The sequence below is a fragment of the Balaenoptera physalus genome (assembly GCF_965194825.1).
Source record: "Balaenoptera physalus genome assembly, chromosome: X".
In the NCBI taxonomy this organism is placed as follows: domain Eukaryota; kingdom Metazoa; phylum Chordata; class Mammalia; order Artiodactyla; family Balaenopteridae; genus Balaenoptera; species Balaenoptera physalus.
In genome coordinates, this window is record NC_138903.1 from 43,109,671 (window position 1) to 43,134,866 (window position 25,196).

The 25,196-nt window shown below is 43.4% G+C and overlaps 1 protein-coding gene and 1 pseudogene across 2 annotated transcripts; both read left to right on the forward strand.

The window, feature by feature from the left end:
* The first annotated feature begins 2,769 nt into the window (after positions 1 to 2,769).
* Positions 2,770 to 8,719, forward strand: LOC309652552 (retinol dehydrogenase 12 pseudogene; annotated as a pseudogene). The gene has a single exon. The product of its transcript is annotated as a retinol dehydrogenase 12 pseudogene (transcript).
* Positions 8,720 to 10,508: 1,789 nt separating this feature from the next.
* On the forward strand, positions 10,509 to 22,428 carry LOC309652795 (uncharacterized protein). Its single transcript, XM_082446777.1, has 4 exons — positions 10,509 to 16,757; positions 17,202 to 17,381; positions 17,591 to 17,772; positions 21,295 to 22,428. The coding sequence occupies exons 1-4, from the start codon at positions 16,692 to 16,694 to the stop codon at positions 21,563 to 21,565; spliced, it is 699 nt and encodes a 232-aa protein (XP_082302903.1). The 5' UTR covers positions 10,509 to 16,691; the 3' UTR covers positions 21,566 to 22,428.
* Positions 22,429 to 25,196: the final 2,768 nt, after the last annotated feature.

A 25,196-nucleotide genomic window follows, 5' to 3' on the forward strand; every position in this document is an offset into this window, starting at 1 on the left:
TTGCCCTTTCATCTGTCCCACTGAGTCCCTACTATTGCCCCTCCAGAATAAATTCACATGTCCAGCGAAACCTACGGAGAACACTCCCAAGGAAAAGGATCAGAATGTGGGCTGATGCCTTCCTCCCACTGGACAGGCCTGGGGAGGGGGTTGGGAGGGACTAAGGGAAGCAGAAAAACTGCCTCTCTGCCCAGGAGCAGCTGGGGTATCCTCAGGGCAGGAGTGAGGGACCCACATCTGACACCCTTGGAACTGGGTTACAGAAAGTGTCTCCTCTCTGTGCTGTCTATGCCCCAGTAGGTGATTTTGTCCAAACCCCTGCCTCCCGGTAGCCAGGTACCAGGACACACCAGCCGCACCAGCAGATTCAAAAGCCTAAGGGGAGAATTGTGTGTCCCAGGTTTCTTGGCAGATGGCCTAAGCTGCTTTGCTTTGCAGCTCTGCAGATTGAAAGGAATGAGGGTACAAGGGCCAATGGGGCCATGGGAACTTCTGGGACAGAGGAAGAACACCTGGTGAATTATTCAGGATTTGATGACCAGCATCTGGATTTTGCTACCCAGAGGCAGTGTGAATCTCAACATCCACCTGGAAGGGATGCTGAGCCTGGGCATCAGTGCAACCCTTCAAGGGTACTGGGTTTGGTGATCCAGCTGGCTTGGGCTGCTGTTGTAGGGACCAAGGTTACACAGCCCCATTAACACATCTGTTTCACTGCTGGGAAGCAGTGAAATAAAATTGCCATGCAAATCTCGTGCAAGTCTTCATAGCGACATATATTTTCTTTTCTCCTGGGTGAAAATCTAGAAGTGGAATAGCTGTTAAACCCTCCAACTTTGTTTTTATGGTAAGTGCATTGTTAGATTTTAAAGAAACTACCAAACTGTTTTCCAGATTGGTTGTACCAGTGTACCAGTCCACAGGGCACAGTAGATACTCCAGACAAAAACCCACACATGTATATAGACAACTGATTTTTTTAAGGTACAGAGGCATTGTGGTGGAGAAAGGATAGCCTTTTCAACAAATGGTGCTGGAGCAATTGGATATTCATTGCAAAAGAATGTACTTGGATCCATACCTTGCAATATATTCAAAAATTAACTCAAAATGGATCATAGACCTACATGTATAACCTAAAAGAATAAAACTTCTAGAAGAAATCACAGGAAAAAATTTTGACATTGTTAGGCAAATATTTCTTTGTTTTGACAGGAAAAGCACGATTCATTAAGAACAAACTGATAAATTAGATTTCACCAAAGCTGAAAAAGCCATTCTTTAAAGGACACAGTTAAGATCATTAAAAAACAAGCCACAGGGCTTCCCTGGTCTGGTGGCGCAGTGGTTAAGAATCCGCCTGCCAATGCAGGGGACACGGGTTCAAGCCCTGGTCCGGGAGGATCCCACATGCCGTGGAGCAGCTAAGCCCATGTGCTGCGGCTGCTGAGCCTGCGATGTGGAGCACGCGGGCCACGGCTACTGAAGCCCGAGCGCCTGGAGCCCATGCTCCGCAACAAGAGAAGCCACCGCAATGAGAAGCCCACACCACAATGAAGAGTAGCCCCCCCCCTGCTTACTGCAACTAGAGAAAGCCCATGCACAGCAACGAAGACCCGACGCAGCCAAAAATAAATAAATTAATTAAATAAAGTACTCAAGAAATTGTTATAGTTAAAGCAAAACAAAAAACAAAAAACAAGCCACAGTCTAGGAAAAGTCTTTGCAAAAACATGTATCTAAGTATAAAAAAGACTCACAAAACTCATCAATATGAAAATAGCCCAATAAAAAATGGGCAAAAGATTTGAGCAGAAGATATACAAATGACAAATACATGCAAAGGTGCTCAGCACTATTGTCATTAGGGGAATACAAATTTAAAGCATAAAGACATACCACTACACACTTACTAAAATGGCTAAAATTAAAATGACTGCCCATAGCAGGTGTTGGCATAGATGTGGAAGAGCTGGAATGCCCATACACTGCTGATGGTACAACCAATTTGGAAAACAGTTTGGTTGTTTCTTTAAAATCTAACAATGCACCTACCATAAAAACAAAGTTGGAGGGTTTAACAGCTATTCCACTGCTAGGTTTTCACCCAGGAGAAAAGAAAATATATGTCCCTATGAAGACTTGTACAAGATTTGCATGGCAATTTTATTTGTAATAGTCAAAAACGGAAAACAATTTAATGTCCATCAACAGGTGAATGAGGGACTTCCCTGGTGGCGCAGTGGATAAGACTCCATGCTCTGAATGCAGGGGGCCTGGGTTTGATCCCTGGTCAGGGAACCAGATCCCACATTCATGCTGCAACTAAGAGTTCACATGCCACAACTAAGGAGCCAGCAAGTCGCAACTAAGGAGCCCACCTGCCGCAACTAGGACCCAGCACAACCAAATAAATAAATATTTTAAAAAACAGGTGACTGAATAAACAAATTGGAGTCCATATAACACAACATGGATAAATCTCAAAATAATTATACTGAGTGAAGGAAGCCAGACAACCAGGGGTACATAGAGTATGTTTCTATTTACATGAAACCTTACAAAATGCAAATTAATCTTCAGTGACAGAGAGCAAATCAGTGCTTGCTTAGGTGTATACAAGTGGGGATGAGAGAGTGATGAATGTGTTTACTAACTTGATTATGGTGAATATATTTATATATAATATAAGCTTATCAAATTGTGTACTTTTAATATGTACAATTTACTGTATGCCAATTATACCTCAATTAAGCTGTTTTTAAAAAACATCATCGATGGCAACAATCTGTATGATCAGTCATGCCAGAAATACATGCAAGAAAGTCTAAGATGTTGAGATATAAAACTGACAGATATATTTTTCTGATCTCATACCCGGCAGCAATGATTTATCTTTAACACCAACTCTCAGATTCTGAGTTCCCCCGCTTCTCTCAAGTGATATAGTTATGATTTGTGCAAAATTCCATCTTTATGTTATACTTCAATATAAAGTTTACTCTTTTAAAAGAGAAGTGGAAATATACTATAGAGCAAAAGAATCTTCAGCTCAATGAACAATATTCTAGACAATATGGGAAACTCCCACAGCCACATAATGCTGGCCTTTTCATTCATCCATCCTGGAGTCAGAAGGTCCACAGCATCCTGGGTCCTGGTGCAGGCCTTGCCCTCATACAGGGGTCTGTCACCACCACCAGCACAGAGAGTCTCTCCTGTTCCCTTGGTGGAAAAGTGCTGAGCACAGAGACTTCCACCATCCTGGTTTCTCACACTATAGTCTGTAGCTCTGACAGTCGGCAAGTCCCTCCACACAACTGGCCACAGGCTTTCCTGCTTGTAGATGTATTCATCATTTACACGTGCTCTCTGCAGGTGCTGGGGTTTACAATCTCCTCATGGGGTGGAGACTAGCATTGTGGTGAAGGATTAGCCAAACATGGTCTTCATTCCTCCCTGTACTATTTGTTGACTGTCTGACCTTAGGCAAATTCTAGCCTCTTGAATCTACATCTGTGACATCTATATCACATGCTCCTGGGAGCGTTTGGGTTTCTTGTGAACCCAAAACAGAGTAAGCACAGAATACATGCATGGTATTATTATCACCATGTCCATCAGTTAATAATAACAACAGTTAATGTTCGTAGATTACTCACTATGTGCCTAGCCTTATGCTAAGTGCTTTACAAGCACAAGTTACAACAGCCCTGTGAGGGAGGTGCAGTTATTACCTCATTTCACAGAGGAGGAAATGGAAAGTCAGGGAGGTTGAGTGACTTGCCCAAGGTCACTCAGTCATCAGGTGTTGGGGCAGGGAAGTGAACTCAGGTCTGTCTGCCTACAGAGCCCACATCCCTCCCACCAGGCTGCACTGTCTTCCACCCCATTTGGCCTCAAAGAGCTCCAGTCACTCCTTTCCAAACCCAGTGACCCCAGAACTTCAGAACAAGGTATCTGACTTACTCCTTGCAGTAGGCAGAATAATGGCCCCCAAAGATATTAGGTCATAGTCCCTGGACACTGTAAATATTACCTTACTTGGAAAATGGTTCTTTGTAAATATGATTAAGTTAAGGCTGTTGAGATGTGGAGATTATCCTGGATTATCTGGGTGGGTCCTAAATGCAATTACGTGTATCCTCATAAGAGATGCATAAGAGATGCCCAGAGTCCAGGAGAGAGAGGAGGTAAAGGAGTGGGAGGGAGAAGCAGAGAGAAGCATCCAAGAATTGGAGCCAGACCAGGGGCTGGAGCCAGAATTGGAGTCGAAGCTGCTTTTGCTAAAGCAGCAGCTAGTAAAGAAGTTGAAAAGATGCTGGTTTTCTTAGGACTACTCACCTCCCTCCTTTCTTTCCTGTATGTGATAGCTCTGTCCATTAGGAAGTTCTTTGCTGGTGGGATTTGGAGAACAAATGTGCAGCTTCCCAGGAAGATAGTGGTGATCACCGGAGCCAACATGGGCATCAGTAAGGAGACGGCCAGAGAGCTCGCTAGCAGAGGAGTATGCATTGCCTGCTGAGATGTACTGAAGTGGGAATCTGCTGCTAGTGAAATCTGAGCTAATACAAAGAACTCCCAGGTGCTGGTGTGGAAACTGGACCTATCCAATACCAAATCCATCTGAGCTTTTGCTGAAAGCCTTCTGGCAGTGCAAAAGCAGCTCCATATTCTGATCAACAATACAGGAATGATGATGTGTCCCTATTCCAAGACAGCTAACAGCTTTGAAACCCACCTGGGAATCAACTGCCTGGGCCACTTCCTTCTCACTTGCTCTCTCCTGGAGCAGCTGAAGGAGTCTGCTCCTGCACAGATGGTGAACCTGTCATCGGTGGCTCACCATGCTGGCAAGATTCGCTTCCAGGACCTTGAGAGTGAGAAGCGCTATAGCTGGGGTTTTGCATATTGCCACAGCAAGATGGCCAACATACTTTTTACTTGGGAGCTGGCCAAGAGGCTCCAACGGATGGGGGCCACCCTCTATGCAGTGCACCCAGGCATGGTCCACTCTGAGCTTGTCCAATACTCATTCCTGCTGTGCCTGCTCTGGCAGCTCTTCTCCCTCTTTGTCAAATTGGTGTGGGAGAAGGGAGCGCAGACCAGACTGCACTGTGCCATAACTGAGGGCCTGGAGCCCCTGAGTGCCAAGTACTTCAATGACCGCAAGAGGACCTGGGTATCTCCAAGGGCCTGAAGTAACAAAATGGCTGAGTGCCTGTGGAACGTCAGCTGTGAGCTTCTAGAAATCCAGTGGGAGTAGAGCTGGTAGAAGAGCCACAGCCTTATCAGGCCAAGTCCACGCCATAATGAAAGGGGACCAAGGAGAAGGACCATCCTGAAGGATTTTCCTTCTGGTTTACTGCTGTTGCAAACCCTGCCCTGTTCTGATTCTCCTGACCCTTACGGAAACCTTGGCACACCCAACGCTCTTGTGAAGCTGGCTCACAGCATGAGATGCTCACAACTGCAGAGGATTCTTCTCCAAGAATTTCATGAATAGAGTGCTCTCTTGGGGCAGGAGGACTGGGCAGATCCCAGGTGGGCATGGGGAAGGCAGAAGAGCCTGGGAAATTGGGGGCAATTTCTTCATCAATACCAGAAATGCCAGCCAACATTTTCAGCTGAGGCGACAGGAGCATCAGGGTTACATATTTCCAGGGACTGTAAGACTCAAACTTTTGACTGATCTCTTTTCTCTTTGGAATACTAGTCGCATCTCTTGAGTCTAGACAACTCAGGAAAATCTTGGCTAACTTTGGCCAACTTTAGTTCCTTCCTCTGAGCATCCTGAAGCCACTGTATGAAGCTGGACCCTCCCATTTTCTTTTTCCAGTTATTTTTTTAAGGTTAAAAAAAATTGCCAGCCTTATTGAGATATAATTGACATATAACACTGTGTAAGTTAGGACCTCCATTTTCAATCACGCAGATTGTTTCTTTTTCTAAAGAGTTCCCTTTACCTCAATTTTTAGAGAAAATAAAAACTGAACATGGAAGGAAAGAAGGGAGGGAGGGAGGAAGGAAGGGAAGGAAGGAAGGAAGAAAGGTAGAGAGAGATTTGAAGAGATACACAGAGGAGAAGGCAATGTGAAGATGGAATAGAGAGAGATCTGAGGATGCTGGCCTTCAAGATTGGAGTAATGCCGCCTGAAGCCAAGGAATGATGTGAGCAATCAGAAGCTGAAAGAGGCAAAAAATGGATTCTCCCTAGAACCTGTAGATAGAGTACAGCCCTTCTGACACCCTTAATTTAGGCCAGTGATGCTGATTTCAGGTTTATGACCTCCAGACTGTGAGAAAATAAAGCTCTATCGTTTTATGTCACCAAGTTTGTGGTCACTTGTTACAGCAGCCACAAGAAACTAATACCTGATTTTGCTACCTAAAAGTGGAATGCTGCTGTAACAAATACCTAAAGATATGAAAGTGGCTTTGGAATTGGCTAATGGGTAGAAGCTAGAAGAATGTTGAGAAGCTTGATAGAAATGTCCTAGATTGAATTGAAAAGACTGTCAGTAGAAATAACAACTTTGAAGGTGATTCTGGTGAGATCTCAGAAGGAAGTGAGGAGCATGGAAGAGAAAACCTACATCATCTTAGAGAATACATATATTGTCATAAGCAAAATCGTAGAAATATGAACATTAAAGGTGCTGTTGATAAGGGCTCAGAAGCAAATGAGGAACATGTTATTGGAAACTTAAGGAAAGACAATCCTTGTTACACTGGCAGAAAACTTAGTGAATTGTGTCCTACAGTTGTGTGGAAATCAGAACTTGTAAGCAATGAACTTGGATATTTAGCTGAGGAGATTTCCAAGCAAAGTGTTGAAGGTGTGGTCTGATTTATTCTTGCTGCATATAGTAAAATGTCAAAGGAATTAGGTAAATTGAGGGGAAAATGATTAAGCAAAAGGGATCTAGGATTTGATAATTTGGGGAATTCTCAGTCTATCGAGATTGCAAAAGACATTAAATTAAGAGATTCATTCTCAGAAAGGTGTGCTCTGGAGCGAAAGTCAAGAGTGTGGCTGTGTTTGCTAGTACTGCAGAGATTAGATGTGTGACTCGTGAATCTCTTCAACCATCTCAGCCATACCCAGGAATAGAGCTAGGATAATCTAGGAAAGATATGTGGAGGACCATCTGGTCTAATGGTGTGAATCTCTGGACATACGTGGGAGACCCACACAATTTTTGATGTTATATCTTCAGAAACATGGACAGATTGAACTGAACGAAACAGAGGCAAGAAAAAATGAAGGAAAGACTGCCAGACTCTCAAAATTCTACAGGCATCAAAAAGGCTGATAAAACTACTCAATTACAAACATATGCCACACTTCAAGAGAAAGGAAGAATGACTCTGAGGGCAGAGCTGTAGGCCCATAGGACAGAGCCTCAAGTCACAGAGGATTATTCCCAGACCTTGAAACCCAATGGAATTTTCCCTGCTAGATTTAAAAACTGCTTAGGGCCAATGACTCCTTCTTTCTTCCATTTTCTCCTATTTGAAATGATAATGTCTATAGCTACTATTCTATGCCTGTCCCACCACTGTATTTTAGGAACAGTTAATTTGTTTTCTGGTGTTCAAGTCCAAAGAGGAATTTTGCCCCAGGATGGATCATACCCAGAGTACCACCCATACCTATTTTAGAAGATGAGATTTGGTACTCTTGAGCTGATGATATTTAGATGAGATTTTAGACTTGAGCTGATACTGTGATGGATTGAGAATTTGGGGACTTGGGGATGGAGTGCATGTATTTTGCATGCGGGATGGACATGAATCCTTGGGGACCAGAGAGGAGACTTAATAACAGCCCCCCCCAAAGATAGCCACATCCTAATTCCTGGAACCTATGAGTATTACCTTTCAACAACAATAGAAAAGACTTTGCAGATGTGATTAACGATCTTGAGATAGGGAGATTATCCTGGATTATCTGGGTGGGCCCTAAAGGTATCATAAGTGTCCTTATCAGGGGAAAGCAGAGGGAGATTTGGCACAGACCGAGGGAAGAAGGCAATATAACCATGGAGGCAGAGATTAGAATGATGCAGCCACAAGCCAAAGAATGCTGGCAGCCACCAGAAGCTGGAAGAGGCAACAAGAAGATTCTTTCCTAGAGCCTCTGAAAGGAGTGCAGCCCTGCTGACTCCTTGATTTCAGCCCAGAGGAACTAATTTCAGACTTCTGGCCTCCAGAACTGTGAGAAATAAAGGTCAGAATATTTCACTGAAACATTCAAAAACATACATACATGGAAGCAACCTAAGTGTCCATCAACAGATGAATGGATAAAGAAGATGTGGCACATATATACAATGGAATATTACTCAGCCATAAAAAGAAACGAAATTGAGTTATCTGTAGTGAGGTGGATGGACCTAGAGCCTGTCATACAGAGCGAAGTAAGTCAGAAAGAGAAAAACAAATACCGTATGCTAACAGATATATATGGAATCTAAAAAATAAAAAAAAATGGTCATGAAGAACCTAGGGGCAGGAAGGGAATAAAGGCACAGACCTACTAGAGAATGGACTTGAGGACACGGGGAGGGGGAAGGGTAAGCTGTGACAAAGTGAGAGAGTGGCATGGATTTACATATATTACCAAATGTAAAATAGATAGCTAGTGGGAAGCAGCCGCATAGCACAGGGAGATCAGCTCAGTGCTTTGTGACCACCTAGAGGGGTGGGATAGGGAGGGTGGGAGGGAGGCTCAAGAGGGAAGAGATATGGGGATACATGTATATGTATAGCTGATTCACTTTGTTATACAGCAGAAATTAGCACAACATTGTAAAGCAATTATACTCCAATAAAGATGTTTAAAAAAACCAAAAAAAAATACATACATACATTTCTATTGTTTTATGCCACAAGGTTTCTGATAATTTGTTACAGCAGCCACATAAAATTATGTGTGATTATAGAAGATTAAGTAAATTATGTTAAAGGTCCTTTGTAATTTTAAGATTCATTCACTCATTCATTCATTCAACCAACCAACAAATATTTGAGGCAATATAGAAGAGTAAGTAAAAGCACAGACTTTGGACTCAATTCAACTTGGGGGTGAACTCCAGTTCTGCTACCTACTGATCCTGTGACCTTGACCAGGTTGCTTAAGTCTCAGCACCTCAGTCTCAGCATCTGCACACAGGGGATGATAACAGTACTTAACTTAAGGAGCAGTTGTGAAAATTAAATGGGATGATGCACATAAATGGCTTTGTGCTTGGCACATGGGTCATTGCCCTGTCCTCCTTGCCCTAAGAAGGAGGAGGAACTTAGATCAGGGCTGCGATGGAAAGCCCAGGGGGTATTGGGGACCTATTGGAGGCACTACTGGGGACCTATTGGGGGTGGGTATAGGAAAGACTTCCTAGAAAAAAGTGACTTCTGGGCCCCCTGAGGGACACAGCAAGCCCCAATTACATGGGTATTCTTTTTAATACTATTATTGTAAATAATAGTATTAAGGGATAAAGCATGTTTCTGGTTATCGGGTCTTCCAGAAAAAGCGCATATCGAAAACGCACATATCGAAAACAGGTTTTTTTTCTTTAAGTTTAAAATTTTTAAGTTATTAGAGAGGTCCTAGGAGGCCCTAGGAAAGACCCCACATCTGAGGAAATCGGAGACTGACGGGAAGGATTTGAGATGGCAGCCTGCCTCAGATATACCATTTATTAAAATTAAACAGCAAAAACACACAGCAGAGGGTAGAAAAATGTAAGCTGAAGGCAAAGGTAACATCTGAGCATGCATGCTAATGGGCCTACGGAAGCTGGAGTGGCCAATTCTGGTGGGACGCAATCTTGCTTCAAGCGGGAAACTCGAAATCTCCGCTGACTTCGAAAAGGCGCGGACCCTGAACTGACAAATCCCACTACTGCCTCACTTGCCCCACCTACTCTCCTGACCTCCGATTGGCCAGATCAAGTTAATTAACTGTTCTGATTAGTTGATTGTTCTTGGGCAGTTGAATTCTGGGATTTCATCTCATTGTCGAGCAATGCTTCACTGCCGCTTCACCTCTGAGGTAAGTTCTCTCTGAGGGCCACCCTAGACAGGGTAAGGGGGGGAGCAAGTAGAAAAACCAAGAGCTCCTGCTGGTAATTAAAGTGGTTGGGTATTTTCTGTACCTCCCAACATCCTCAAGATCGTTAGGACTGAGAGACGACTTAAAGCCTTTTGGGGCGATCCCCGTCAGGCAGACATAAAACTAAAACTATCTTCAGTCTGTGAGACTCCCTAATTGCTCTTCCTGAGGGAAGCAAAACACCCCTCAGCCCCAGAAACCCCCAAATCAGCCAGATGCCCCTACATTTCCTCAACCAGAGATAATAGCCTTTGCCTAAGGGACTCTTTTATCGCCTCCTCTGGGATAAAGAAGCAATGTTCTTAGCCTAAGACCCTCCCCACCCCCCGAGAGACTCCCAATGCCATCAGTTTGGGGTGCGCCAGATTGCTTCATCGAAACTTCCTACCTTCTCAGCCTGAGTAATACGTGGTCCTACAATCTCAGAGATTCCAGCTCTCTTCACTCTAATAATTTTCAAATAACGTAGTAATAGCCGTTTTAAAATCAAGGTATAGGGCTTCCCTGGTGGCGCAGTGGTTGAGAGTCTGCCTGCCAATGCAGGGGACACGGGTTCGAGCCCTGGTCTGGGAGGATCCCACATGCCGCGGAGCGACTGGGCCCGTGAGCCACAATTACTGAGCCTGCGTGTCTGGAGCCTGTGCTCCGCAGCAAGAGGGGCCGCGATAGTGAGAGGCCCGCGCACCGTGATGAAGAGTGGTTCCCCGCTTGCCACAACTAGGGAAAGCCCTCGCACAGAGGTGAGGACCCAACACAGCCACAAATAAATAAAAATAAATAAATTTAAAAATCAAGGTAGGGCTTCCCTGGTGGCGCAGTGGTTGAGAATCTGCCTGCCAATGCAGGGGACACGGGTTCGAGCCCTGGTCCGGGAAGATCCCACATGCCGCGGAGCAACTAGGCCCGTGAGCCACAACTACTGAGCCTGCGCGTCTGGAGCCTGTGCTCCGCAACAAGAGAGGCCGCGATAGTGAGAGGCCCGCGCACCGCGATGAAGAGTGGCCCCCGCTTGCCACAACTAGAGAAAGCCCTCGCACAGAAACGAAGACCCAACACAGCCATAAATAAATAAATAAATAAAATTAAAAATTAAAAAAAAAATATGGATTCGCAGAACAGATTTAAAAAAAAATCAAGGTATAGTTGATTTACAATATTATATTAATTTCAGGCATATAACATAATGATTCAATATTTTAATTGATTATACTCCATTTAAAGTTGTTACAAAATATTGACTATATTCCCTGTGTTGTACAATATATCCTTATTGCTTATTTATTTTATACATAGCAGTTTTTATCTCTTAATCTCCTACCCCTGTTTTTCCCCTCCCCTCTTCCCCCTCCTCACTGGTAACCACTAGTTTGTTCTCTATATCTGTGAGTCTGTTTCTTTTTTGTTATATTCATTTGTTTTATTTTTTTTAATTCTGCATATAAGTGATAACATACAGTGTTTGTCTTCATCTGTCTGACTTATTTCACTAAGTATAGTACACTCCAGGTCCATACATGTTGTTGCAAATGACAAAATTTTACTCTTTTTTATGGCTGAGTAGTAGTCCATTGTATATATATACCACAGCTTTATCCATTTTCTGTTGATGGACACTTAGATTGCTTTCCATATCTTGGCTAGTGTAAATAATGCATATTGGGGTGCATGTGTCTTTTCAAATTAAAGTTTTTGGGGGTTTTTTTGGATATATGCCCAGGAGTGGAATTGCTGGGTCATATTGTAGTCCTATTTTTAGTTTTTTGATGTACCTCCATACTGTTTCCCACAGTGGCTGTACCAATTTACATTCCCACCACCAATGTACAAGGGTACCCTTTTCTCCACATGCTCCCCAATGTTTGTTGTTTGTGGTCTTTTTGATGATAGTCATTCTGGCAGGTGTGAGGCGATATCTCTTTGTGGTTTTGATTTGTATTTCTCTGATGATTAGCAATATTGAGCATCTTTTCATGGGCTTGTTGGCCATCTGTATGTCTTCTTCAGAAAAATGTCTATTCAGTTCTTCTGCCCATTTTTAAATAGGGTTGTTTGGGTTTTTTTAATATATTGAGTTGTATAAGCTCTTTATATAATTTGGATATTAACCCATTATCAGTCATATCATTTGCAAATATTTTCTCTCTTTCAGTAGGTTGCCTTTTTGTTTTGTCAGTGGTTTCCTTTGCTGCTCAAAAGCTTTTAAGTTTAACTAGGTCCCATTTTTTAAAATAAATTTATTTAGTTTTTTTTTTTTTTTGGTGGCTGCTTTGGGTCTTCGTTGCTGCATGTGGGCTTTCTCTAGTTGAGGCGAGCAGGGGCTTTTCATTGCGTTGGCTTCTCTTTGTTGCAGGCCACGGGCTCTAGGTGCACAGGCTTCAGTAGTTGTGGCACGCGGGCTCAGTAGTTGTGGTCGTGGACTCTAGAGCATGGGCTCAGTAGCTGTGGCACACAGGCTTAGTTACTCCATGGCATGTGGGATCTTCCTGGACCAGGGCTCGAACCCATGTCCCCTGCATTGGCAGGCGGATTCTTAACCACTGCGCCACCAGGGAAGTCCTAGGTCCCATTTTTTAATTTTTGTTTTTGTTTCCTTTGCTGTAGGAGACAGGTCCAAATAAATATTGCTACAATTTATGTCATAGTGTTTTCTTCTATGAGTTTTATGGTTTCTGGTCTTACATTTAGGTCTTTAATCCATTTTGAGTTTATTTTTTTATATGGTGTGAGAAAATGTTCTAATTTCATTCTTTTACATGTAGCTTTCCAATTTTCCTAGCACCACTTATTGAAGAGACTGTCTTTCCCCCTTGTATATTTTTATCTCCTTTGTCATAGATTAATTGACCATATGTGCGTGGGTTTATTTATGGGCTTTCTATTCTGTTCCATTGATCTATGTGTCTGTTTTTGTGCCAGTACCATACTGTTTTGATTACTTTAACTTTGTAGTATAGTCTGAAGATACCTCCAGCTACTAGTTTGGGAGTGTGATACCTCCAGCTTTGTTCTTCTTTCTCAAGAATGTTTTGGCTATTTGGGGTCTTTTGGGTTTCCATACAAAATTTTAAATTATTTGTTCTAAGGACTTCCCTGGTGGTCCAGTGGTTAAGATTCTGTGCTTTCACTGCAGGGGGTGTAGGCTCAATCCCTGGTCAGGGAACTGAGATCCTGCATGCCGTGTGGTGCAGCAAAAATAAATAAATAAATGATTAATTAATTAATTTGTTCGAGTTCTTTGAAAAATGCCATTGGTATTTTGATAGGGATTGCATCAAATCCGTAGATTGCCTTTGGTAGTATGGTCATTTTAACAATATTAATTCTTCCTATACAAGATTCTTTCCATCTGTTTGTGTAGTCTTCAGTTTCTTTCATCAGTGTCTTATAGTTTTCCAAGTACAAGTATTCTACCTGTTTAGTTAGATTTGTTCCTAGGTATTTTATCCTTTCTGATGCAAAGGTAAATGGTATTATTTCCTTAATTTCTCTTTCTTTCATTTTTTTTTTTTAATTTTTATTTATTTATTTATTTTTGGCTGTGTTGGGTCTTAGTTGCGGCACATGGGATTTTTCGTTGTGGCACATGGGCTCTTTGTTGCGGCGCACATGCTTCTCCCTAGTTGTGGTGTGCAGGCTCCAGAGCATGTGGGCGCAGTAGTTGCAGTGTGCCAGCTCTCTAGTTGGGGCGCATGGGCTCAGTAGTTGTGGCGCACGGGATTCTCTAGTTGTGGCATGCAGGCTCCAGGGCACACGGGCTCAGTAGTTGCAATGTGTGGGCTCTCTAGTTGTGAGCCCATGGGCTCTGTAGTTGTGGAGCGCAGGCTCCAGAGCATGTGGGCTCTGTAGTTGCAGCACAAGGCTCTCTTGTTGTGGCACGCAGGCTCAGTAGTTGTGGCACACGGGTTTAGTTGCCCTGCGGTATGTGGGATCTTAGTTCCCTGACCAGGGATCAAACCCACACCCCCTGCATTGGAAGGTGGACACTTAACCACAGGACCACCAGGGAAGTCCCCACTGATAGTTCATTGTTAATGTATAGAAATGCAACAAATTTCTGTATATTGATTTTGTGGCCTTCAACTTAATGAATTCATTGATGAGCTCTAGTAGTTTGTTTGGTGGCATCTTTAGGATTTTCTATGTGTAGTATCATGTCATCTGCAAATAGTGACAGTTTTACTTCTTTCTTTCTGATTTGGATTCCTTTTATTTCTTTTTCTTATCTTATTGCTGTGTCTAGGACTTCAAATACCGTGTTGACTAAAAGTAGCAAGAGTGGGCATCCTTGTCACATTCCTGATCTTAGAGGAAATGCTTTCAGCTTTTCACTGTTTTTTAAAATTTTTCTTGAGTATAGTTGATTTACAATGTTGTGTTACTTTCTGCTGTACATCGAAGTGTATGTGTATATACATATACATATATCAACTCTGTTTTTAGAGTGTTTTCCCATATAGATCATTACAGAGTATTGAGTAGAGTTCCCTGTGCTATACAGTAGGTCTTTATTAGTTATCTATTTTACATAGAGTAGTGTGTTTATGTCAATCTCAGTCTCCCAATTTATCCCTCCCCACTTTCTCCCTGGTAACCATAAAATTGTTTTTTACATCTGTGACTATTTCTGTTTTGTATATAAATCCCTTTGTACCATTTTTTTAGATTCCACATATAAGCGATATCATACAATATTTGTCCTTCTCTGTCTGACTTACTTCACTCAGTATGACAGTCTCTAGTTCCATCCATGTTGCTGCAAATGTCATATTTTGTTCTTTTTTATGGCTGAGTAATATTCCATTGTATATATGTACCACATCTTCTTTATCCATTCCTCTGTCGATGGACATTTAGGTTGCTTCCATGTCTTGGCTATTGTAAATAGTGCTGCTATGAACATCGGGGTGCATGTATCTTTTCAAACTATGGTTTTCTCCAGGTATATGCTCAGGAGTGGGATTGCTGGATCATATGGCAACTCTATTTTTAGTTTTTTAAGGAGCCTCCATACTGTTCTCCATAGTGGCTGTACCAATTTACATTCCCACCAACATTCCCTTTTCTCCACACCCTCTCCAGCATTTATTGTTTGTAGATTTTTTGATGATGGCCATTCTGACCTGTGTGAGGTGATACCTCATTGTGGTTTTGATTTGCATTTCTCTAATAATTAATGATGTTGAGCATCTTTTCATGTGCTTTTTGGCCATCTGTATGTCTTCTTTGGAGAAATGTCTAGCTTTTCACTGTTGAGTATGATGTTAGCTATGGGCTTATTATATATGGCCTTTATTATGTTGAGGTATGTTCCCTCTATACCCACTTTGTGGAGAGTTTTTATAATAATTGGATGTTGAATTTTGTTAAAAGCTTTTTCTGCATCAATCTATTGAGATGATCTTATGATTTTTATTTTTCAATTTGTTAATGTGGTGTATCACATGGATTGATTTTCAGATATTGAACCATCCTTGCATCCCTGGGATAAATCCCACTTGGTTATGATGTATGATCCTTTTAATGTATTGTTGGATTCGGTTTGCTAATATTTTGTTGAGCATTTTTGCATCTATAGTAATCACTGATATTGGCCTCTAATTTTCTTTTTTTGTGATATCTTTCTCTAGTTTTGGTATCACGGTGATGCTGGCCTCATAGGATGAGTTCAGAAGTGTTCCTTCCTCTACAATTTTTTGGAATAGTTTGAGAAGGACAGATGTTAATTCTTCTCTAAATGTTTGGTGGAATTCATGTGTGAAGCCATCTGGCCCTGGACTTTTGTCTGTTGGGAGTTTTTAATTACTGATTCAATTTCATTACTGGTATTTGGTCTGTTCATATTTTCTATTTCTTCCTGGTTCCACCTTGGGAGATTGTACATTTCTAGGAATTTGTCTATTTCTTCTAGGTTGTCCATTTTATTGGTGTATAGTTTTTATAGTAATCTCTTATGATCCTTTGTATTTCTGTGGTGTTGGTTGTAACTTCTCCTTTTTCATTTCTGACTTTATTGATTTGGGCCTAGTAATAGCCTTTAAATTCACTCATATTAGTGATCTTCATTTCTTTTCAACAGAGCAAAACCCCACATCCTTCTGCCTGAAAACTGAAACCCTTCAGTCAGAGACACCATATGGTCTCTGGGACTTACCTCCCCTGCTTTGCCTCAAAGCATCCCCCCTCAATAAAACTATACATTCACTTCACTGCTTCCCCAACAAGGGTCTTCATATCTTTCCTTCAGGATAAGCCAAACTCCAGGAAAACGACTAACAACAGTAACCCCCCTCAAAGACTCAATGCTGCTTTGATCATGCCCACAGAAAACATGTCATCCCTAATCAGTCCTTCTCCCAAAGACCTCCAGCCCCCTATTCTCATCTTATTTCCCCACCCCCACGTCCTTACTCAGGGACAGATAAGCCAAGGATGGAGAAAAGTAGAACCTTAGTTACAGGTGACTAACTGAGTGTGGCCTTCCCTCAGCACTTTCTCTCCCAACAGAACTTTTGGCCTTGTGGCTGGACAGATTCAGGATGTGTTTCTTCTAGATCAGACCAGTCCCAGCACCATGAACAGAGGCAGCTCCTTTGCAAAAAGCCCCAGGGAATATAGCCACAAATCAGAGAACTCCAAAGTGGGGTGATCTGGAGGGGGCAGAGGAGTGGACCAGGGGACAGTGTAGGGTGGCTAGATTTCTGAGGAGGGGAGGTCAGAGGCACTGGGAACAAGGAGCAGCATGTCACGAGGACATCCAGAGCTTCCCACCCTCACTCTGTCCTTGCCTAGCATCCCTGGGTACAAGATCAGTGACCTTTACTGGATTGGTTGACTCTCAGTCAATTCCAGAAGGTGAGAGGAGAGGATGCCACCAGCCTTAAGCACCTACTGCATGCCAGGTGAGAACCTAGGCAATGTTACCCATGTTCTGTCAGTTAGCCATGACATCAACCAGGAAGGATTATTATCTCCAGTTTACAGATCTAACTTGGAGGTCCTGCAGCCAAGGAAGAGTTCCTGGCTGAATGTCAGACATGTTTAGCTGAGTCATTGCTAGGATTTATTCTTCTTTCTTTTCTAGGCTTTCAAGGATATTTCCAAATACTTCCCTAAGAAAGAGTGGGCAGATCTGGGTTACTCAGAGAAAATCATCTATGTGTATATGAAGAGAAACTATGACATCATGACTGATCTAGGTAACAGGAAGTTCTGGGTCCAGACAAGGCTGGGAACAAATGACCATCCCTCTTTACATGCCATGGCTTCTTCTTAGGCTGTGGCAATTGTCCCACATTTGTCCTTTTGTGTGGGAAGAAATCCCAGGGAAGCTTGCAGGCATTCTGCTCTTTTACTGATATGTCCTGTGCAAGGCTGTGGACTGGGAGTGGCCACAGAGATACTCTGTCCTGGATCCTGTGCATTTCTCTCCCACTGGCCCTGGTTCAGAACCCCCCTCCCCCAGCTGATTAGCTTTACTGTTGGTGCTGTGTCCCAGCATTCTACCCTCCTCTCAGGTTGCCTGTTAAGAAACAAATATTTTGCATCATTCTAGGTCTCAAGGCTACCCTACCAACTTTCATGCGTCCTAAAAAACGAGCCACAAAATCCAACGGGCATGATTCTAAAGGTCGGAACCCCGGGAATCAGCATAAGTGACAGGAAAGGGTCTCCTGAAGCCTGTCTACTTTGGGGTCTGGATGGGGAAAGATTCTCAGGAGTTTGTTCCCTCAAAAGCATCATGGTTGAGTGAAAAAAGTTGGATGCAGAAGGTTAAGCACAGTCAGAGGCCATTCATATAAAATCCTAAAACATGCAAAACAAGAATATATATATTGATATTGTAAGGATAGTAAGTACATGGTAAACGTATAAAAACCTGAATGAGAATAAAACCCATCAAATTCTAGAGTGAAGAACTGGAGAAGGAGGGAGGGCAAGGATCAGTGAGGGCCGCACAGATGGCTTCAGCTGTGACTTGTTCATAGTGCCTTGTTATATTTTTAATAAAGAGCTCAGAGTGATCTGAAGTAGTTGTGAGGTAATGTTGAAATGCAGCTAGACTCGGTAGTAGATGCACACATTTCGAATATTATTCTCCATAATTTTCTGTATGCTTGAAACATTTCTTTTTTAAAGGAGCTAGTTCTTGCTAAATACCATTAATGAATCACAGGATGATTAAGAAAAATTTAAAGTGTAAATCTACCCCAAACTTCTAAAATAATAGAGCATAGGTATTGGATAACTATCTTAAGAGAGAAAGTGATTAGCACATTATGTAATGACATATGGCTATTTCTCTGTGTTTTACCAAAACCAAATAGTTGTCTCACTCCTAATTGAACCTGATTCTATGTGTTGAGTTTGGGAGAGAGTCTGAGAGAGCAGTCCTCCACACATTGACCTTTCCTACTTGTCAGTGAGCAGAGGCAACGTAGGGTTGAAAAAGTGACAGATTCTGGATATCTTTGTGAATTTCAGCAGTGTATGTACTCACTTAAAAAGGGGATAGGATGCGTTCACTTGCTCTTTTGCTCTGACAGCACAGTTGTAAGAAGACAGGGTCAGAATTTTCAAAGTGTCTCCAATAGACCTTTGACTCTCCGGCTAAACAGGGCAGATTCCACAAGCTCCCAAAATTACTGCGAGAGGACTGAAAATCCAGTGCTTGAGTATCTACAAAGTTTTTGACATTAAAGAGGTGTTCTTATACTGGAAACATTCCAGAACAGCTGGATTAAATCATCCATGGTTCATCATACACTTAACAGTTTCATTGAGGCATACTATAAAATTCACCATTTTAAGTATACAGTGATTTTTGGTTAAAGACCAGTCAATTTAATTCTTTGGGGAAACAAGTAAGAAATATGTAATGAATAGGATTAGGCAGTGATGGGGTTTAGTTCACTTTTTATAAACCATCAGAAGGAAAATTATGAATTGATGCTGCAAATAAATGCATAAACTGTTATAATTCAGAGGCTTGTCTCAAAGTAACTCCTTGACAGTGAGTGGACTCATAAACCTCTGCTGCAGAATACCGATACTACAGGAGTCTCTCTGCAGTTTGGGAATATTTACCAACAAAGAAAAATTCTGATTTGTCACCTTCTTTTAGACGAACCTGCTCAGGAGGCTTCCAACATGCAAGAGAGAAAACACCTGAAGGTGAGTGCCTCCCAAATCCAGAGGACCAGAGACCGTTTATCTCTCCATGGATGTGAATATTGGTAAAAGTGGGAAAATATTGACAATGGCCTGTGCTAACAAAAGATCAAGATGAAAAAAAATTAATTACATGGGACTGAGTGAACTGATGAGGATGATTATAATTTTTGTGACTTTCTGTTTGAATTATTAAAAACAAAATCCCACAAGGACTCAGAGGCAAAGAATATACAAATCAGTTTTCACTGCAAAGTAAAGGAGCTGTTACAGTGGAGGATTACTGGACTGAATGTCAATATTATGACATAGTATGAGTGTGTTTCATGTTTGGTAATTGTAATCATTGCTGCTTTTGTTGTGGTCATCCATTTACAATGCTTGGTGTCAGTCTATTTATCTCTTGTAAAAATAAAATACAGTGTGTGTGTGTGTGTGTGTGTGAAAAAAAAAATGGCCTGGCCCTCACTGCCTCCCTTTCCTGATCTCTTTATCACAATGCCTGATGTAGTATTGAGAGCTTAATAGTAATTAACAACAATTGTGATAGCTGATACTTCTTTTGTTTTCATAGTGATGCCAGATTTATTTTAGGCAATTCACATGGATTAATTTATTTAGTCCCTAAGAAAACCTCTATGACATTGCTACTATTATTATCCCCAAATAATAATGAGGATATTATTATTACTAAATAATAATAATAAACATGCGGATATTGTGGTACAGAGATGTTAAATAATTTGCTGGAGACCACAGTGGCAGTGGCAGTAGTCTAACCCAAAGCCCCAAACCATTTCCAAATTCGTGAATTTTTCATATGTTTCTGAAGCTCAGGCGTTTCCCCTAGGGCTAAACTCGCAGATGCTGCTGATGCTTCTGTTTAGATGCCCACTCTCACAACAGGAAGTACCAGCTCCCCTCTGCTCAGTCAAAGGGCCCCTTTCACATTGCTTGGGAATCGCCTGGACTGTTGGCCCCTCCCTTCTGTGAGCTCCTTCGGGGCCTTGTCTGCACCTGAGGCATCTCTGAAGCCTCAGTCCCAGCCCAGGGGGACCCTTAGAGGGTTCTTGAATAAGTTCTTCCACAATTGCAGATTAAACTCTAGTTTAGAGGGTAAAGGGATCTGGCGGGTGGGTTGCCAGTGTGGACACGGTTGAGGAGAGAACTCAAAGAAGGATCATAAAAGAAAGTATTCATTTTCATTATTACCACGTTTAAACAGCATTTGTAAGCTCAGAAGGTTCTTTCACTTAGCTTGTTTTACAGTCATTGTTCACTGATTCATAAATGAGGGAGCTGGTTACACTGTTATTGCTCACTGTTTCATAAACAAAGGAGCTGAATGAAGGTTAGCTTAAGGTTGTTGGTCAGTGACACACCCTGACACCAGTAGAATTGGTAGAGGAACCACCTCGCTTAATTCCACCTGAAATGTTCTGGCCAGGGTAGGACAGGATGTCACATCTGGCACCACCTTCTTGGCTGCCTACGTGAATTTCCACGAACCATTCCTTTCTTCTCCCTTCCCTATATTCATCCCCCCACACCATTTGCCAGCAGTGTTTTGTCCCTTCTGTACATTGTTCCATTTACTCTCCCAGCAGCTGTCTACTAGCTTATATTCGATCCCTTATATTTTATAGAAGCCCCTCCTCACTTTCACAGACCTCGTGAATTGTTGGTGTGCTCTGCTTCCCCAAATCTTCCGTGTACCACACTCCTGCTCACATGGAGACTTCTCTTGGCGAGAGTGTCAGTCTGGAAAGAGTGTGAAGACAAGCGTTCTAGTCCTAGAAACACCCTTCATGTAGACCATTCCTTTTCCTTCTAACTTCCCAGGTTCCTCGTAGTTTAGGTACAGGTAATATAATGATCTCCCAGACTTGTTGAGAACTTTAATTAAGGTACTGCGCACAAAGACACTTTGTAAGCTCTAAAGCACTCGAGAAATGCCATTGATACTCTTTGTATGTGACCTTCACATTAAAAAGGTGATGCCCAAGAAGCCCGAAAAGAAAAAAAAATCCTTCGAAGTTAGTACCAGCAACATCAGGCTCAGAGCAGGCTCAGAAACAGCTGCGCTCCCCGGAAAAAGCAGATACCTCTGGTCAGCAGAGTAAGAAAACATCAGGTAAGAGGAAACTCTTTGGGAACAACTCCTCTGGCTTCCCTGGCCATGTTCAAGTGCATGGGCTAGGTGTGGGAGATGGATCCTGGACAGGCCTGGGGCCAGGCTGGGCTGAGGAGCTCACCCAGCTCCAGCTGAAACATTAGAACTGACTTCCAGGGAATTTCCTGGTGGTTCAGTGGTTAGGACTTGGCGCTTTCACTGCCGGGACCCAGGTTCGATCCCTGGTCAGGGAACTAAGATCCCACAAGCCGCATGGCACAGCCAAAAATTTAAAAAAAACAAAACAAGACAAAAAAAAAACTGACTTCCAGCGTCACAGACTGGAGTTTCATCGATATGAAAGCTGTGTAACTTGGGGCAAGCCTTCCAAATTCTCTGAGCTCCAGTTCCTAGTCCATAAAACGGAAATAAAGAATCAGAGTTCACAGGTTATTCAAAGGTGTTCAGTTCAAGGGACTTCCCTGGCGGCCCAGTGGTTAAGACTCCGCACTTCCACTGCAGGGGGCACGGTTTCCATCCCTGGTGGAGATCCTGCATGCCACGCACAGAGCAACCAAAAAAAGAAGTGTTCGATTCAGTCTACAAGCCCTGACGCCATGAAAGGTGCTCAGGTCATTATTCCGTCTGTGATAACCTGGGAACATATCTTACTTGGAGTTTTATCCCCACCTTCAGCTCAATGCCTGGCACACAATACGCCCTTAACAAATACATGCTGAATGAAAGAAGGTCGGAATAAATGTTCTGGTGAGTAAAGAGGTTGGGAATCTAAACCTGACAATGGAAGGAGCCAGAAGCTAAAACTCTAACTAGCGTTTGGTGTGTATTGGTGCGGGTTTAGTATCTCAGCCTCTCTGAGCCAGAAGGTGTGGAAAAAAGACTATGTAAAAGGCCTGTGGTCACTTGGGAGGGAGGAGGCATCTCCTTATCTGACAAAACAGGGCCCAACACTCCCTAACCCACCCAACCCCCATTTACCAACTCTTCTCCACCAGAGGACCCAAGGGAAGGAAGATTAATGTCTGGACCCACAGACTGCGGGAAAGAAAGAACGTGGTGATCTATGAAGAGATCAGTGACCCCGAGGAAGACGACTAACTCTGTAAGTGACCTTTCAGTCCATCCCCACATCCCCGCAAAATGCACTGTTCTCTTATGGTACTTGTATCCCATCTTGTTGCTTGTTTCCAAATCATTCCTTTCTCCCTGTCCCTTGGGGTGCAGCTCTGAGGCTAAATGAGGAGGTTTCCCTTGCTTTTTCTACTCCCTGCTCTGTATATCCAGAGATCTTCCCTCCCCAGGATGCTGTGGGCTCCCAAACCCCAGGTCAGCTACTGGCGTGTAGGCCACACCTTCCTCTAGCCTAGAAACTCATAGGACAGATGAGGGAGTCGCTGTAGCCTGCGCAGAAGTTTGGTCTTTAGGAGCAGCGGGAGAAGCGCATAGACCACAAGGCAAGGTGGAATCGGAGTGCACAGGGCTATGTAGGTCAGAGTTAAGTAGTGATTTTTCAGTCAATGGGAGCTCACCGCCACTTACTTGCCTTCCCTTTCCGTGCCTCAGCCTCGGGGATGTGACAAGTGCCCATGATAAGAAGCAGAACCTGGTGGCCTTTCATGAACATGGGCATGGCTGTGAACTCCTAGCCATCAGCTGTATAGCAAGTGAAAGAAAGAGTTCACAACAGTGAAAAGTTAAACATGATTTTTCTTACTATGTGCCAAACGTTGCTAGATATTAGAGTTGCGTTGATGAGCAAGACATATACCTAATGTGTATTTCTCTCTGTGTATCCATGCATCTACCTTAAAAAAACAAGTATTGTCAAGTATTCTTTGTACAAAACGACACTAACCTCCCTCTCTCCAGATGCAACTACTGAGAGCAGTTCTGAGTGTTTGATTCCAGATGTTTTTCTCTGCATTTACACACACACACACACACACACACACAGACACACACACACACACACACACAGGGTACCACTATGAGCATCTCTGACCTGCTTTTCCCCACTAGCAGCATGTCCTGGACAAGTCTGTCTCACTCTGTTTCCTGTTCAGTATGTGCTCCATGCTACAAACCTCCATTATTCATTTACCCTGCATCAATCACTGACAATTAATAAACATTTACAAGTTTTTCCCAGTTGTTTGCTCCTCCCGTTCTTGTGCACACAACCCTGTGCACCTGTGTGAGTGTTTCTTTAGGACACGTTCTTAGAAGTGGAATTGCTGTGTCAAAGGGTTCATTCATCCAACACCTAATGGGTTTGTACTGTGTACTAAGGGCCATTCTAGGTGCTGGAGAGATGTCTGGGAACAAGATAAACAACTGTCCCTGCCCATGTGGAGGTGACAGTCTAGTGGGGGATGTTGCTAGTTTTTATTCTGATGGATGCTGTACACCCCAGTCCTGGGGCAGGATTCTGCAGGTGGTTGGACACCTTGGCCTTTGCTCTTTCTAAGATCTTCAGGGTCATGGGGCTGGGACGATCCATTTGGGAGTATGTGGGAGGAGACAGAGATGAAACTGTCAACGGGGGAACATGGAGGAATAGGGAAGGAGAGGTCCATTGTGAGGACCATGGTGGACAGGAATGGAAGAGTCCACTTAGTCATGATTCAGGGGAGCAACAGATGGAAAAGTCCACTGGACAAAGGCATGAAATTGCCCATCTCACAACCAAGGGCTTGGGAGCTGGGATAGGGGTCAAGTGCTGAGAATGGGATAGTCCTGTCCCAAACGAACCGTTGCAGGCCACAGAGCTGGAACAGTCGGCTCTGGGGAAGGGAAGAGAGGAGTCTATTTTAGAACAAACCATTGTGTGTGTTGGGGAACATTAAGGCTACCAACGGAGATCCAAGGTGACTTACATGGGACATCAAACACCAGCCCCAGATGGAGGCAGTGTTGCACCATTTTGACCATCCACTGCCCATCACCTCAGCCTCCTGGCTCTCATCCAGCCTTGGAAGGTCTCCACTCTCCTGCTGAGGCCTCCATCTCCCCTACCTCCGCCTTCATCCCACCACTGGACCCATCCCCTCACCCCAACAGATTTGAATCAAAGGCGGGAGGAACCGTAAGCCAGCAGATAATGGGCTCCTGGAGAAGGGCAAGAATCAAGTCTCTCCTTGGACTCTGGTCACTGTGACTCAGGTTGGAGCCATGGTTGCTGGGCCAGAATTGGGTCTACCCCCTCCCACAAACACTCTATGATAGCTGCAGGGTCGCAGGTTGCTGTCCACACAGCAGCCCTGGGGCCGGGCCTGGGTCTGGGTCTCCTAAAGACCTCAGGGATGGGGGACCCTGCCCGAGAGGACCTTGCTCTGGGAGACTGAGAAGATCCTCAGAGAATCACCACTCTGTGGAGCTCTAGACCTGGGAGTTGGTATCGACTGTGACAGACAGGTGGGAAAGGAGGCGTGGCCAGGGGTATGGACAGATGTGGACACCCGCATAAACCCTCCCTGACCAGCATGTTCTGAGGCACAGCCTTCCTCACAGGGGTGACCCTCCCCGCAGAGCCAGCTCCTGGGGGCTGCATGGTGAGGGCATCCCAGTTTACCTGAGTCCCCACCTACTCCTCCAAGAATAATAATGTCTTGCCACTCAGGATCATACCTTTGCATGAGATGGGTCCCAGGCCCAGGAGTCTGCATCCCAGGCCAGGAACAACATCTGCAGGAATGAGGGAGGTGTGGTCCACTGGGGTCTCCCCCTCTCAGCCCACCTTCCATAATAACCATAGAAAGTACAATTAATATTCAT